The sequence below is a fragment of the Muntiacus reevesi genome, chromosome 6, assembly GCF_963930625.1.
Source record: "Muntiacus reevesi chromosome 6, mMunRee1.1, whole genome shotgun sequence".
In the NCBI taxonomy this organism is placed as follows: domain Eukaryota; kingdom Metazoa; phylum Chordata; class Mammalia; order Artiodactyla; family Cervidae; genus Muntiacus; species Muntiacus reevesi.
Window position 1 is genome coordinate 87,135,560 of NC_089254.1, and position 17,395 is coordinate 87,152,954.

At 40.9% G+C, this 17,395-nt stretch overlaps 1 protein-coding gene across 1 annotated transcript in view; it reads left to right on the forward strand.

Annotated features, from left to right (window-relative positions):
- Positions 1-17,395, forward strand: part of SND1 (staphylococcal nuclease and tudor domain containing 1) — a 414,314-nt gene that overhangs the window by 179,280 nt on the left and 217,639 nt on the right. The window contains exon 12 of the mRNA XM_065939612.1: positions 4,830-4,930. Coding sequence (XP_065795684.1) covers positions 4,830-4,930 — 101 coding nt within the window. The remainder of the gene's footprint in view (positions 1-4,829; positions 4,931-17,395) is intronic.

Consider the following 17,395-nt stretch of genomic DNA (forward strand, 5'->3'; position numbering starts at 1 on the left):
GAGCCCGTGCTCTTACCCAAGCTGTTGAAATAGTTTGTTCTACTTACTTTTGTCTGCCTGCTGCCTTAACCAGACTTGCCCAGATGATGTGTTTTCTGTTTCCATCTTGAGGATGACAGGTCACATGAGAGCCTTTTTCATGAGGTGGGGTATTTTTTTGAACATCTCTTTGTGGGTTTATGATTGGCCATGTGGAATAGTGGGTGGGATTATATAGTGATAGCCTCATGTAACAGCCCAGATTCAGGCTGTGGCCTGGAAATGTTAGGTATCTTTTATGCACAGGGCTTCAGATTATCATCAGCATCATAAAGTGTGTGGAGTTCTTTGGTGGTTTGACACTACTGAAGTATGATGATACTACTCACTCATCATATAGTGAATTAGTTTCATGAAGAGGATCCATAGATTGAATTCCTTAGGTGTGACCTGAGTGTTTTCTGTTAATACTAGGCTGTTTTCAGACTTTATATGAGATTGGAATACAAATTGGGTTTTAAGTTCTCATCTTAGTTCTCTGAAGGGTCTTTGAAATTGTTTTCAAGGAGAATTCCACAATGGACCACGGAGGAATCAGATTGCCTGGTACCCCTTCTTTTTCTCTGAGAGTTTCTTTGGGGGAAAAAAAAGTAATATGCAGAATTACACTTTTCTTAATTTAAAGCTTTATCCCAAAATATCTTCAAAATATTTCTTCCCTCCTTCATGCTTTAATATATAGAACAGAATGGTCAACAGCTTGACCATGTGGTCCTAACCATCTCATTTAGTGTCCTTCAGAATTTTATTTCTGAAAGGGTTCCTGATTACATGTATCCATTCATCAAGAAAATATTCACTATATATGCTCCTACTGTATAAACCCTGTGATGCTATATAGCACACAGTGTCTGGCTAAATTGTCTTCTAGGATTCTTGAGTTCAGTGATGCTCTAAAGTTCTAGTCTAGTGCTCTCATTTACCAAGTGAATTGCCTGAGAAAAGGGAGGCCCGGAGAGGTGATGTGTGACTCATTCATAAGAGAATGACAGGTGGAGTCAGCAGGGAGCTGTGGACTCCTTGTGGGCCTTGCTGTAAGGAGGGCCAGACCCTGCCCTTGCATCCCGTACATGTAAATTCTTGCATGTACCCAACATTCCAGGAGCATCTTTGCTGGAAAAATGAAGGAAACGTTTGCATTAACCCAGTACTTCTTTTCAACTCATGCCATCCCATATGGAATCACCCACAATCCCAAAATTCAGGTTGTTATTATTAAGATGAAGACTTTGCTAAGATCTGCCATTGTTTAATTGAAACTGTTCTTTATCAAGTGATTGACAAGTCAGGGATGAGTATCTGGAGATGAGAAACTCCAAGGCAGGAGAGCAGAGCTCAGACTCCCCAGGAGAGGAACATAAATGCTAATTACACATTGACTTTAATTCCTGGTTTGTCATAGCTGTCTGCAGGTGTGCGTCTTGGCTGTGGGCTATTCTCAGGGCCTCATTTGTTTTTGAGATTTTCTTTAATAATGTTACCTCCCCCATTGAGCTCTTTAATCTCTGGCTTTCAGTTCTTTCTCTAGATAGAGGAAAACATTAATTGACAGGTGAATGTAGAATGTAGTTACTGGTTCTTTTGCTGATTGAAGATGAAAGATTTGGGGGAGTGGGGTCTTTTCACTGATTTCCTTTCAAGACAGTTTGGGGATAGCATGCCTTTGGCTTGGAAGATGAGATGCGGAGCTCTTTGTTGCCAGTACACCCCTCACCACAACCATCACCACCACCACTCACATGGCCTTCCTGGTGAATTAGCATGATTTCTGGGGAGAGCTGCTGTTACTGTGTGCCATGTGCTTGCACTAATGAGCCGCTGTCCCACTCCCATCTCCTGAGGAGGAGGCCTGTCATTGGCAGATGCAAGGTAACCTTGAGATTCACTGAGTTTATTTTTAAGCGGGATGGATTATTTTTTTCCCCCTGCTAGTGGAACTGAGGACTTGAGCTTGTTACTAGATGGACTAGGTGAAAACACAAAAATAGGTGAACATCTCTACATACTTTTTGATTTGCCCCTGACTGCCCAAATTGGACCATGCCCACTGTTGGTGCCCTGCTGGGCCCTGAGTTACTTCATGTACTCCTGGGTGGGTACTCTTGAGGTTTAGCTCCTGTTCAGTGCTGATTTCCTGTGTGATTTTTGCCATAACTTCAAGTATCGCAGCCTCTTCCTTCTCCCAGAGGTTAATTATCCGCTCTTGCCAGAGGAGAGTTGCCAGAGGAGTTGGTCAGAATAGATAGCATACATAGGACTCTTTCAGAGAAGGCAATGGCACCCCACTCCAGTACTCTTGCCTAGAAAATCCCAGGGATGGGGGAGCTTGGTGGGGTGCCATCTATGGGGTCGCACAGAGTCAGACACGACTGAAGTGACTTAGCAGCAGCAGCAGCAGAATACTCTTTCCCTCCCAGGGATTGGAGTCAGCTGTGCTTCTGTGTGTGTCGACTGCCCATTTCTTGCCCTCTGGGCTCTAACAACTCTGATCAGCTGCATGTGGGGCAACTCTGAAAACCTCTTTGTTGGCGGTGATAGTTTTTCAGCCCTGCACCCACCCCTACTCCCTATCTGTTCACATTCCTCACATTTATCCATCTCCTTAGCTTGGACAAAGTGATGAGGCTGAGCAGTAATATCAGTGTGGACCTCTGACCTAAGGAGTCCTCTTTATGATTTCTTCTGAGTTGTTGTATTATGACAGTACTTCTCATGAGAAAGATTTCCCTTGCCTTCTGCCCTTAATTGGCTTTCTCACTGATAGGGCTTCTTGTTGCTTTTAAAACGTGATTTAGGTAGAGTGAGTGATCTGACAGTCAGAATTTGGAGGCAGCTATTCTTCTGAAATTTTACATATTCATTTTTAAAATGGATTTTTGAGGAGCAGGCAGTTTGAACGGATTTTGGTGATGCTCACCAGCAGTGTGGTTGATGCTCATATATCGTGCTGTCTTCAAGTAGCTCAGTGAGAACCAAAGTGGTTTTAAGGAAAGGTGGTTCTGGACTTTCAGGCTGTGAGGATGACCTCAGGTTGCTTGCCTTCTCAGTACAGGTATATAAGCTCAGCCATGACCGAAGTCAAGTATATACGCCTTAATGCTGTGATGCAGACTCTGTAGGTTTCCTGATGGACACGGCGTGCCACTTTGTTTTGACACACAAACATGGTCATCTTGAAAGTTTTCATAAAGAAAAAGCATTGCTCCACGTGTTTGTGTCCCTATGTTTTGTATATACTAGGATTAGCCCAGTATTAAAGGTTCTTCTGGTCCAGTCCATCCTCCTCTCACCCCACCCCCTAAATTTCCCAAGTCACCCCTATTGGTATTCAGTGTAGTCAGCTGTGTTGTTTTGATTCTTCTTGATAGTTCTTAACTTGGACCTTGAGAACTTATGGCAGACTGAAACTACATGTAGTTATTCTGTTGAAGCATTTCATATTTTTAAACAGATTTTCAAAGCAGTCCGAAAAGGTTAGAGAGCTGCTTTACCAAAATGTCTAGGAATCCTCCAGGAATATTCCAGATTTCTTCTCTGTCGACTGAAGTTTATGTGGGACCTTAAAGGTTCAGCCATTTGTCCTTCTCTCTTGACATCAGTCATCTTTAAGGTTCTACAGCATCTTTTAGACTCAAAGTAGAACTGAGCAGAAAGTAAAGAGAATTTCCATGTCCCCGCCCCCACCTGCCCCCCGCCATGTACTTCCTCTTCTGTTATCAGTAGTTCCCCTCCTGAGTGGTATATTTGTTATAATTGGTGAGCCTACCTAGACACACCATCATCCATAGACCATCATTTACTCGGGTTCACTCTTGATGTCCTGCATTGTACGGATTTTGACAAATGTGTAATGACATGTATCCATCATTATAGTATGATCCAGAATAGCTTCACTGCTGTCAAAATCCTGCCCCCACATCTGTTCATCCTGTCTCATCCTGCTAACCCCTGGCAATCACTGATCTTTTTACTGTCTCCCACATTTTTGCATTTTCCAGAACATCACAGTTGGAATCATATAATAGATAGCTGTTCAATGGGCATTTTTCTCTTAGCAATGTGTATTTCAGATTCTTCCATGTCTCTTCATGGCTTGACAGTTCATTCTTTTTAAGTGCTGAATAGTATTCAGTTGTGTTCATGAACCAAAGTTTCTTTACTCACTTACTGAAGAACATATTAGTTGCTTTCAAGTTTTGACGTTTATGTATAAAGCTACCAGAAACATCCATGTGCAAGTTTTTGTGTGTGGACTTAAGTTTTTAAGTGGTGGAACATGGTATAAGTTTGTTCTATACAAAACCATTGCTCAGAGAGGCTGTACTGTTTTGTATTCCCAGTAACGGTGAATGAGAATTCTATTTGTCCATACCCTCACCTCCATTTGTTGCCAGTGTTTTGAATTTTGGCTGTTCTAATTGACATGTTAATAGTTGTCTTAGTTTGCATTTCCCCAATGACACGTGTGGGGCATATTTTCATATGCTTGTCATCTCTGTGTCTTCTTTGATAAGATATCCAAGTCTCTTACCCATTGTAACATTGAGATTTTGATTTTCTTACCGTGCAGGTTTAAGAGTTCTTCCTATATTTTGGATACTATAGTCCTTTATCTGAGCTGGCTTTTGGAGGTGTTTTCTCCCAGTATGTAGTTCAGCTTTCAGTTGTTTTTTAAAATCTTAGACCCACAAAGTCATACCGTGAGTGAGCTTCTACAGCCAGCACATGGGGCTGCTAGTGAGCCGTGTTGCAAATTCTCAACCTTAATTACCTTGATTTCTTATTTTCAGGTCAATGTGACTGTGGACTACATTAGACCAGCCAGCCCAGCCACAGATACGGTGCCTGCCTTTTCAGAGCGTACCTGTGCCACCGTCACCATTGGAGGAATGTGAGTGTTCTGGCTGGTAGCAACTTGGCCATGGCTGGGAGTTCTCTTCTCATTCATCTCTCTCCTCCCTTTCACCCCGATTTGCTTTTTGTCACCACTCTCAACACAGTGGCTTGTGATTGTCATATGCCTGTGTAGCACTTTGCTTGCAGAGTACTTCATAATTGCTCATTAGTTAATCATATACTTTCATTATTGTCATTATTTAAGATTTATTGGGCTCTGTGTGCTTGGCATTATGTAGCATTCATTATTACTATTAATAATGCCATTTATTGAGTGTCAATCAACCCTTAGGTACTACACAAAATTAGAAAGATTCTGTGTGTGTTAGTTTAGGAAGTTTAATTGTAGGCCAGGAAAAGAAGAGAGGTTAATTGGACATATTCTTTGAATAGAAATATGTAGTCAGTAGATGACAGGGTCTTCATCTTGTGTTCCACCGGCTGTACCCTGGTTACGTTCCAGAGTCTCTTGGGAGCTTGGTTGACGAGCAGCCTTCCAAGGAGGTATCTGATGGGGGCAGGAGGAAGCCCGCTGGGCCATGCTTCCACAGTAAATATTAAAACAATCAGTCAGTCCCCAGTAGCAATTCTTACTCTCTGTAAAATATACCCGCATGCTAATTGTCTCCTTCTCTATTTAACAGTCTTAAATGGTGTTTGTTACCAAACTGGTATTTTGCTTTTGTTTTAAAAGGGGGCATGGTGGAAGGGAAGAAAAGAATAGGTTTCTCATCAAAACAGGGATTGTCTGATTGCAAGTACAATGGAGCCCATTGGGAGAAACACCTTTCTCTAAGCTATAGCCTGTCTCTGACAGGAAGGATATGGTAGCTAATGTGCTTTCCAGAAGCTCTCCTACCACACAGGAGCTTCTCCCGTCCATGTTCCAAACACCACGCCCCCACCCGCCCCCACTTCCTGTTGTCACTTTTGGAAATAAATATTTTTAGGTGCTGTTACCACTCTCATACCTATCAATGTTGTTGATGTTCACACAGCAATCAGGGGTTTCACTTTTCTGAGAGGAACTGAATATAGGATTTTGATGTCATTATCTTAACACCATCACAGGCGTTCGGTTATTTTTAGAAGCAGGTTCTTGAGAAATTAGATAATGTTTTCAGAATGGGGAAAACTGGGAACTATTTTGCTCATTCTTCTATCTGTCTAATTTGCAGTAATGGTTATTACCAATTTGTCACCAGTTCTTAGGAGCTCAGTGCATGCTTTCCTCCTGTGGAGAGCCGGAAAGTGAGTATTCCCCTAGACAGATTTAAGACTTTTGCTGCCACAAACAAGGAGTCCTCTCCAATAACTGCTCCTTCTATCTACTGATGGTAAAGACAACACCACTACTGTCAAAATGCACATCTTTTTGGCAGATGGTTTCTATTCATGTTTATCTGATGACCCATTAGAGTGGAGGGTTGGTTTGTTTTTTTCTGGTTACCACAGAGGTATATTTTCAAAATTTATGCTGCTTAAAATTAGATATTCTGAAAGTGTTCTTGTAGGGAGTTAACCTTGACCTTTCTCTCTCCCTGTTGTCCTAAGATGGTATCTGATTTACCAAAGTCCTTACCTTGAATTAGATCAATCTGTGCCAAAAATAATGTGCTGTGCTTAGTCGCTCAGTCATTCCTGACTCTCTGCGAACCTGTAGACTGTAGCCCACCAGGCTCTTCTGTCCATGGGATTCTCCAGGCAAGAATACCGGAGTGGGTTGCCATGTCCTCCTCCAGGGGATCTTCTCAACCCAGGTCTCGAACCCAGGTCTCCCACATTGCAGGCAGATTCATTACCATCTGAGCTACCAGGGAAGCGCATGCCAAAGATAGGGTGACTCTAGAAAATGTATCTGATAGCATGCTTCTGATGTTTAGGTCTTCCTCAGGGCTTCTCTTTATTTTCCTGTGGCCTTGATTTTGTTTTCATTTTTCCCTCAATTTTCTCTGCTTAAATCATTCCAAATACTACTGTAGGAAAGTTGAGGTATGAATGATACCAATATCCAAATACACACCTCAGATTCAGAATTATATTAAATACTTTCTGGTTTTAATAGTTATTTGAAAACATTGTCTAGAGCAGAGGATTTATTTTTTTATCCCAAATGTTTTACTTCCATTTTTAACATAAAAATGTACTTATATTTCCAAATCTTTGATGTATGATATCCTGCTGGATTAAATAACTTCTTCTATGAAATGATGACTTAAAAATACTACTTATGGAACCCTAGATCTTTGTGATTTACATCTCCCTCTTCTTTTGGCACATTTTGTTGCCATTTAAAAGCCATGTCTCTTATTAAACTTTTTGCAACAACTTGTTTTTGTAAAGGCTTGTTCCTTTTGTACTCATATTTCAATATTTAGTGAAGTACATAATAAAAATGACCAGTGTAAATCTGGGGACAGAAACAGATTGGGACAGAAGTGTACAGATGTGTTCGAGTGGTCCTCAGTTACTAACTGGTGTCAGCCTGTGGGTTTTGAGGAGGTTGTAGAATGTGCGGGTCAGTTAAGCAAAGGTTGCTGGAAGAGCTTGTCTAGTTAGTAATGCACCACGTCTCTTGTGACAGGCTTTAGACTTTATTCAGCTTTTAGAGATGCGGTAGAATTAAGAGAAGATCAGTGCTATGTCTGTCATTACCTGTAGGCTCATACCCCTTCATATTGGCCTTTGTAGTGTCTAGAGGCTTTCCCTTTAGTCACGGGATCAGCTGTGAATCTCTGATTCTCCAGTAGCTTTTCTCAAACTGCTCAGTCCAGGGAAGGAGAAAGAAGAGGCAGATGAGATGGCCTCTTTGACGGTTATTTCAAAGGGGATATTTTTCAGTGAATTTCACATGCCCAAGTGTGTGAACTGGCCTTGTCCTCAGCAGGGTTCTGTCAGTTCTCCCATGTTTTCTTTTTTTTTCCGTGTTTTCTTTTGCTGTGTGGGACGGCATCGAGTTGCATGGCCTTTGGGAGGCCCCTCATGTGAAACACTCTTCAACTCCCTCTCTCTTGCCCTCGGGGGAACGAATAAAAATGAGGTACATCATTCCTCTAATAGATTAAAATTTTTTTTCTTGATTAACTTCACTCAAGTTGGTGAAAAGTTGTTACCTTTTAATCAAAGCAGTTTAAATAAAAAATAAAAAGATCCAACTTTGAGTTGTTTCTTATTCTCTGGCTCCCAGGTTGGGAATTAGCTGATCCTTTTAGGCCTGGACTGTGACAGGAAGCTGTCAAGATGGCGCTTCCTGTTAATTACTTTTTATTGTATTTAAGACACTTAAATAACTCTTCTTGTGATTTAGTCTTCTGTATAATTAGCTTCAGTGATTAAAATCTCATTCTTCCGTTATTGCCAGAGCCTTCATGAAGAGCAGGTTTTGTGGGGTGACCTCTACTGTGCTGGACTTCACAATTGCTTTGCGCTCCAATTTGGCAAACCCATAGTATCTATTAGCTGATTGCCCATGTCTTCTTATACATCACGTTTTCAAAATGGGAAAAAAAAAAAAAAAAGAAGTTAAAAATTTTTTGTTCACATTTATAAAGGGGCACCTAAAAAACTAACTTGGGGTCCAGCTTCACACCTACACACTCATAACTACCACCACCACCCCATCCACCATCCATGGAAAATTGTCACGTATCCAGTAGGTACAGTGTCACTGAGGTATTGCCCCATTGCTTCTCATTATGTTTAAAAGTATTTCACAATAATAGACAGTAGACATTTTTCCATTTTGGAAAAGTGAAAGATGGCACAGAGATGGAAGTGTGGAATAAGAGCAGTGGGAAAATGCCTATTTTCTGCACAAGGTCAGTTTTTTGAGAGGTGATTTGAGTTTTATAACATTGATTTTTAAAACACTGTTGTAACCTCTGCTCCTGACTTCAAAGCTTTGCTCCCTGCAAAGGCACTACTCTCCAGCTTAATGCCTGTGTGGGGTCCTTACTGCCAGAGATGCTGTGGGACGTCTTAGTTACCTCTTTTGAGTAATGACTGTCATCTCGTAGGTGTGAAGCCATGTTTATGAACTTCCTTTGAAGCTCTTTGATGTCTTCATAGATAGTTTGCCTTTATTATGTTTATTTAAATCAGACAATTACTTACAAGGAATCCAACTTCTTTTGCTTTTTTTTTTCATTTTCATTGGTTCCAGCTTGCAGGCATACTTCCTCAGCTGTTCTGTTAGTCACTGAACATGAGGTTAAGATCTTCTCCTTCTAGAATAGTTCTTTTCTAATCTTAGTTCAGTTTTTCTCAGCCATAGTAGGAAGCCGTGTCATACCACCCGTAGTTTTTCAGGCTTGAGTTCTGTAGCTGTAAGGCTTTTGCTGTCTAGTCAAATCTTAAAACATACTAATGTCTGAGCTAGTTTAATACACTGGTGTGTCTTAAAACATACTAATGTTTTCTTAGCTAAACATGGCTGAAATCCCAATTTCTGTCCTAGTGTTCTTCCCCACCAGATGGTCCACAGCATCCTGAAGAGGTATTCTTTCAATAACCGACATAGTATTAATGTCATTGTCTCAGCCAGGAGATAGGATATGGGTTGTAGCCACCTTTTCTCTGCACAGATTTATTACTTACTGTTCCATCTACTTTAGTGGATTCCCCTACTCCAACCTTTGCTTTGAAGGTGAAAGAAGACATCAGAAGAAACATTCCTTTTCTCCTACCCCTGAACCCCCTAACACCTAAATCATAAACACTTAACCAACCTTCTCTTCTCAAAAGAGCACCTTAGATTGTTTTCTCAACCTCACAGGATGCTTGATTTATATAACTGTGCTACTTCTGCCATGCGGAGTAGTGGAATTACGCCTGTTCACCATCCTGAAGATACTGGAAGCATCTGTGTCATTTGGCTTAGATTACTTTGGAAAGAATAGTTAAATAATTTCACATGTCTCCTGCTAGCTTGAGCACAGTCATCATTTTAAGAGAACAGCCCCATAAAGCACCATAAGAAGGAACTTGGTTTTTGCAAAGGGTTCAGGTGGGAGTCAGGAGAACACTGCAATTTTAGTTGGATCTCACATTTTGTAGCCGTCTATATGTGGGACTATCATGCTGCTGAGCCTTTTTTCTTTCTTTTTTCTTTTTTGCTTTAAAGCCCTGATGCTTTCAGATTACTGTATTACCCTCATCACTATATGGAAGTTCAATTAAGCTTTACATAATGGAGCACTTGGCTCTTATAAATCAGCCAAATCCTTTGCTGAGCAATGTGTGTTCTTTCACTTTTTTTCCCCCTCAACATCAGTTGAGTAGAATATCAAGTACTGGGTGACAGTGTTTACTGAGCGGATCTTTAGGAAACTCCCTCATCAATTTCACAAAGTATACCATCGAGTTTCCAAAGTATGCCATGGGAGAAAATGAGGCTTTTCTCCAAATAAGAGGAATTCATCCTCAGGGAGGAACATTCTGGAGTACTTAGAGAGATGGATAAAGGTATTCAAAACCATAAGTTAAAGGCCCTGTTTGGAAAAAGTAGGAATGCTGTCCATTTCATTTCTGTGGGCCCTAAAAATAGCTCAGCGAGGGTCTGGTCCCAGACAAGAGATGAGTTGCTGCTCCTATCTGCTATGAACAGTAAATTTACCAGTTATTCATCAGATATTTGCTGAACAACTACTGTGTGTCAGGCACCGGGAATATAGCCATGAGCATATCCCTGTGCTAAGTCCTCCTGACTACACTTCATTCTTGGGAACCTTCTTGCCTCTGGTGGCTGAGACAACAAGAGTCCTTAAGGATATTCACTGACTTTGCTGCCTCCCAGAATCTTGCTTGGGTAGATTTTGACTTTAAGAAACACAAGTGACTTTATATAAACAATACCTGAAAAGACTCTTTTCTATTCAGGTCTTGCCTGGGACTTTTAGCGAATTTACCACTCAGAAACAGGTTTAAAATGAAAGATAATCCCTCTTATATCTTTATTTTTAGTTGAGTCCATAACTGAACCTGTCGGTAGACAAAATGAAACACTCAAGCAACTCCCCATTGGAGGTGCTTTTCCCCTTTACCCTCACATCACCGTTCCTGACTCGTCCGGCACTGATGGACCTCTGCGAGTCTGGCAGTTCGTTATGACCCCCCCCCTCTCTCCATGCCCCTAAACACCTGCTTATCTTATTCCTGCCTCACCTGGCAGAGGAGGACCCAATGTTAACTTCCTGACAGAGTCTGCTTCTCACTTTTGTGGATGGTTATCCTTATAACTCTATAAATCAGCACTACTAGATTTAAAATTTTTTAAACTATCTGTTTTTACTTCGTTTTAGTATTTGCACTGTAATTTCTACCCTTTAACCCCTAGTTATCTTATATTTGTTTTGTGTGTGTGCTCAGCTGTGTGTGTCTCTTTGTGACCCTGTGGACTGTAGCCCGCCAGACTCCTCTGTCCATGGGATTGCCCAGGCAAGAATACTGGAGCAGGATGCCATTTCCTACTCCAGGGGATCGTCCCAGCACAGGAATCGAAACCACATCTCTTGCGTCTCCTACATTGGCAGGCAGATTCTTTAACACTGCACCACCTGGGTTTTACAAGTGGTAAACTTGATAATGTTCAGTTTCTGTTTCTGTGTAACTTTATATAGTATCTCTGTACTGCTCACTCTGAAAGATTAGCGAATTATAGTGGTTACACTTCTTTAAAGAGGTTTTATTTTTTGGTTTTATCAAGATGGGGTTCCCCAATGGCTCAGTGGATGAAAAATCCACATGTAATGCAGGAGATACAGGAGACGCGGGTTCAATCCCTGGGGTGGGAGATCTCCTGGAGGAGGAAAGGGCAACCTACTCCAGTATTCTTGCCTGCAAAGTCCCATGGACAGAGGAGCCTGGAGGGCTACAGTACAAAGAGGCGGACATGACTGAGCAACAAAGCACACAGCTTAGCACTTACTCATTTTCTCCTCTTTCAATGTAATTGTCTCCTGACCTTTGCTTGTAAGTTGATCATAAATACTTAAAACCTGTCTCCCATCTCCATAGGTGTTAGAATTGTGTGTTACTGTTGGAACAAAAGACACAGGGTGATTAGTCCTATAGAAAAGGAACTCTACCTTTAAATGCAAAGAGAAATGCTGAATTAGTTAAAGATCTGCTCAGTAAACACTGTCACCCAATACATTAATTCTGTGTCTGTATTTCCTTCTTCCGTTTTACATTTCTTTATATGCAGTTGCCACCGTATCTCACGTCATTCTTTTTGTGGTTTTTCCTCTCATTTGTTGAAGAACCTTGATTTTTCTCATGTGTTGGGTGGTCAAGTTTCTGAATGTCTGAAATGTCTAAATATTTTTGCATACATTCTTATTTGTTAGTGTTATTAAAAAATTGTAGCTTGAAAATTGTTTGCCTAAAAACTTTGAAGGCATTGTGCTCTGTTGCTTCAACAATGTTTATAAGAAATCCAATTTCTGTTTCTTTAAATGTAACTCTCCCCTGCCCCGGCTTTGGAATTGTTCTTACAGTTTCCCATTAATTGGTTTTCTGAAATTTTATCAACATATTTCTATGTCTGTCTTTTTTGCTTCCTACTCAATTGTCTTTTCCACTCTGGACACCAAAACAATTTTTTTGTTGTTACTTCTTGAATTATTTTCTTTCTCTCTTTTGCTACATTGTATCTTATTCTTCATATATCTAACTTCTCTTCCAAATGTTTAAGACCTCCTTTGCATTTTTGTTCTATGTTCAAGAAGATGTCTTCATTTTTGCCTCTTGCTTAGTCAGCCAGCCATGTATATTGATTCATTTACACTCGTAATTATCTCTTGTTCATTCATCTCACTCATTCATATACTCACTTGTTAGTTCATAGGCCCAGTATTTCAAGAGTGCCTGGTATGTACTAAGCACCAGGAATATATCATTGTTCTAAAATGGAAATGATTTGTATCCCATGAAATTTACATACTAGTCTCTTAATCAAACCCATTTTACTTTTTAATTGCAGCACTCACATTTAAATTTTCTGTTCTTTAAGTGCTCTATTTTAATAGCATCCTCTTCTTAGTCTATGAATATAATATTTTCTCTATCTCTGAGAGTCTTATTTAAAAATTAAACACTTCTTCCAGCTTTCCCCCATGACTAAATGTTCTTTACTTTGTTCTTTTTCTTTTATAAGTCCTTAAGCATTGTGTGAACCTTGACCTATATTTATGAAGGAAGGATCAGGGTGGAGTTGGCACAGCTGTTCTTCTGAAGTTGTTTGTGTCTTGCAGACTTCTCTGTCATAAAATCATAGGAGGGCAGAAAGTATCAGAGGAAGACTTCCTTATATGGTGCCCGAAAGTGGAGCTGGAACGCAGAGGAAGCAGGCAGATTGCAGATCCCACCAAAACTGTCAGAGCTTGGGGGCTTTCATCACCTGTTAGGGAGCCTTAGTGTATTTTCCTGGCCTATAAGGTTGAGGGGTGGGGAGCAGGGATAGGATGGGTCTGTGATGTGTTCAGCCACCTCTCTCTAAATGTTATGCCTCGGCTTTACTTTGAGGCTACACAATCCATCTAAATCACCTGCCCTCTGTTCTGCTAGAACACGTTTCTTTGAAGTGAATTATCTTGTATGACATTGACAATTTGGGGAAACACATTAGATATAAAGTAGAAGTCGTGTTGGTTTGTAAGTGACATTCCCAAACACATTGAAATATTGAAAGGGTAAGGGATAAACTCTTAGATTTAAAGGGAGAGCTTTAGAAGGTATAAAGACTTAAGAAAAATCTCAGTGTGAAGATGAGACATTTACAGTAAGAACTTCCTTTAAGTCATGAGTGCCTTAGTGGCTTCAAGAACCTTTATGCTGTTCACCATGTTTAGCTCAGTAGCAGCCTGTCAGTGAGGTCGGAAAGGCTGTGAAGACACTTTTGCCAGTATTCAAACAGTGGATTAATGAAGAAAATTGGGCTTCCCAGGTGATTCATTGCTTAAGAATACACCTGCCAATGCAGGAGACATGGGTTCCATCCCTAGGTCAGGAAAATCCCCTGGAGGAGGAAGAGGAAGTGACAACCCATCTCCATATTCTTGCCTGAGAAATCTCATGAATAGAGGAGCCTGGCAGACTCCCGTCCATAGAGTCGCAAAGAGTCAGACAGGACTAAGCGCAAGCACAGTGAAGAAGGCTACACTCTGCCTCAGACTTTGTCTCTATTGATAGCACAACATTGTAAATCAACTATACTTTTAAAATGGTCTCTGTTGAAAACAAAGTGCTATAGTCCCTCCTCTAGAGGTAGCATCAGAATGCCAGAGTTCAAGACTACTCAGCCTATAGAGACATCCATTGTGTGCCATTTTTATTCTGGTTGTTTTTGCTGGTGCTTAGGCTGTAAAGTTCCATGGGGCTTAAAGGGACCACCTGTAACCCTTTTGCTTAGGAGTTTTGGTGCTTTTGTGGTATATGAACTGATCAGGATCACACAAACAAATATGTGCTGGAAAAAATGCCAAGTGCTTGCTGGTTAGGGTATTTCTCTTTTACCAAGGGTTAAAGCTCTCTGCTCCTAGCGCCTCGATGGGCATCGTAGAGATGTGTGGGAAAGAGGCGGCTCTTCTGAACGCTGTTCCTGATCCATCGCTTGGATGATGTGCCCAGAACCTACTCGCTGTGTGCTTCGTATGTGTCAGTAAAAGCCCTTGATGTGCTGTGCTTAGGCGCTAACTCGCGTCCAACTCTTTGAGACCCCATGAACTGTAGTCCGCCAGGCTCCTCTGTCCATGGGGCTTCTCCAGGCAAGAATCCTGGAGTGGGTTGCCTTGCCCACCTCCAGGGGATCTTCCCAGCCCAGGGATTAACCCAGGTCTCCCACATGGCAGGCAGATTCTTTATCGTCTGAACCACCAGGGAAGCCCTTGAGGCACCCCCAGTTTGTCACCCATCTGATCCCATCTGTTTTCTGTCTTTCAGAATTTGTGCAAACTTTCTGATGTGCTGTTTACTCACGTTCTTATTCTCCGGCACCATTAGGGCTTTATTCTTGTGCATATATGTCTTTTGCGTCCTTTCAGTGGGACCTTGTAAAGAATGTCATGTGGATGTAAGTTCTCAGTCTGCCATTCTGAACCCCCCTCAAGCATTCTTTCTTTCTTCCTTTGGAGAATGAAATTGATGTGATGAGGAGAAGGGGCATTCGACACGGTTACCAATGAGCACAAATTGTGTCTTTTAATACCATTTCTCAGCCCCTTTCTCTATACAATTCTTGTGGCCAGCACAGTACACAGTGGCAACGGAAACAGGAATGGATTTTTATCTTCCATGGTGATGCTGCTTAACAGGGATTTGCTCCAGTTCATACTGAATGACTTTTTTAAAGTAATAAAAATTGTAGTAGCATTTTCAAAAATTTAAAAAATATGAAAGAATCACTCACTACGTAATCATGCTAACATAAGCCTTATTTGAAGGGTGTGCCTTTTGAGTGCTGGTTATTTTTTAAGGATGTAATTTCGAACAGGAAACTTTGACCATTTGGCATATCGTTGGATGAAGGCTAGTTATTGCTGAATCTGAAGATTCTGTAGCTATTTTTTTAAAGTGGGCTTTGGAGGTAAACACAATTGAGATGAAAACTCGGTTCTATGCATGGCTGATTCATGTCACTGTATGGCAGAACCCACTACAATATTGTAAAGTAATTAGCCTCCAATTAAAATTAATTAATTAATTTAAAAAAACAGCTCTATGCCTGGATAGCTGCGCAGTCTTGGGCCATAGTTTTTCCTATGTGAGTTCTATACAATAATACTACACTTGTAGGGCCTTTGTGAGCATTAGATGTATCAATGCATTTAATATGTTTAGCACAGTGACTAAGCCATAACAATCAAATACATCCATGGGTCCTAAGTCTGGCTTCCAAACTGGTCATTAGCCTAATTTCAGACCTAGTGGTCTCTTTTGTCCCCGCTGTCACCTCTTCACGTCTCTGGCCATCTCTTTCACTCAACTTTTTCCTTTTTTAAAGGATTTTTATTGACTGCTTTTATGTTCCATCCTCTTCACAGTTCCCCCTCCTGCCCCTGGCCAAGCCCACCTACTTGACAATGTTGCTACCTCACAGATGTACTTGAATAAGATATAGAAAATGCCTAGTATGTGCTACATGCTCAGAGGCTTAACAACAAATCACCCATGGGATTATGATTAGATGTTGTTATCCTAGTCTGTTTCTTGTTTGTTGTTTAGGCTGTGCCACTTGGCACACAGGATCCTAGCTCCCCGACCAGGGATTGAACCCTTGCCCCCCCTGCCCTGAGAGTGAGGAATCTTAACCCCTGAACCACCAGGAATGTCCCCTGAACCAGTCTGTTCTTACTGTTCCGTGACAGATGCTTTGGTTTTAGACTTCTCTTTTTTCATCTTTTCAATTGCCACTAAATCATATCATTTTTCCTCTAAGCAGTGAATGTAAATATGTTTACCTAAGTACTACTGTAAAAGAAGTAGAAGATATTCATGAGTAATTTTTAATGTTTCAGGGAGTTTAACATGCACTTACCATTGAGTAAGGACAATATATATTCCTTAGTAAAAGCAATTTATTGAATAATCTTTCAAACCAAGAGGTATTGCTAGCAAGCAGACTCCCTGGGTATACTTGCTTCATATACATATTTAGTTACCTATTTACTTCCTATCTGTCTATATGAGTTGTTTTAAAGGCAGAGGGCTATTGTCTAAGTGTTTTAGGAGATGCTGCTATTCTCTATCCCTACATTGAAAATCTTACTGAAAGTCAGATTCTGTGTATTGCAGGGGGGTTGGGGGATAGCTGCAGAATCTTAGTTCCCCTACCAGGGATTGAACCTGGGCCTTGAGCAAAGAAAGTGGGGAGTCCTAACCTCTGGATCTCTAGGGAAGTTCCCTTTGTAGATCTTTCAGGGATCCACATCACTGCTGTGATGCCTTTTTTAAGTTTTGTGCCATCACTGTGTTCACAACAAGTCGAATATGGAGGGATTTAACAAAAACCTGGACCTTGGAGGTCAGCACGCATGGTAGAATTTGGAGACATTTAATGGCATGAGCTTCTTAAGGGCCAAAGAAAACTTGAAACTGCCTTTCATCAAGTTTCCAGTGTCAGTTTTCCATGGAGCCTTTTGGCTTTCTGATATATCTGTTTACATAACAGCTGTGATTCAGCTAACTATTGCCTTAATGTGAGCTTCTATTGTGTTAAAATCATGATTTATAAACCGTCATGTATCAGGTCATTAACAAGGGGAATTAATTATATTATTGTTCTTACACCATCTCGCCTCCTCCCAAAACAAAACCACCTTGACACTGACTAGAAAATCACCTTTCTTTTTCTTTAAAGTAGGAAGCACCTATGTGAAGCACTCAAAGGCTTGTCACCACTTTCTTAGAAACCTGGATTTGAAACTGTCTTCTATTGTGTGTCACTTAGCACGGCCTGTGGCTA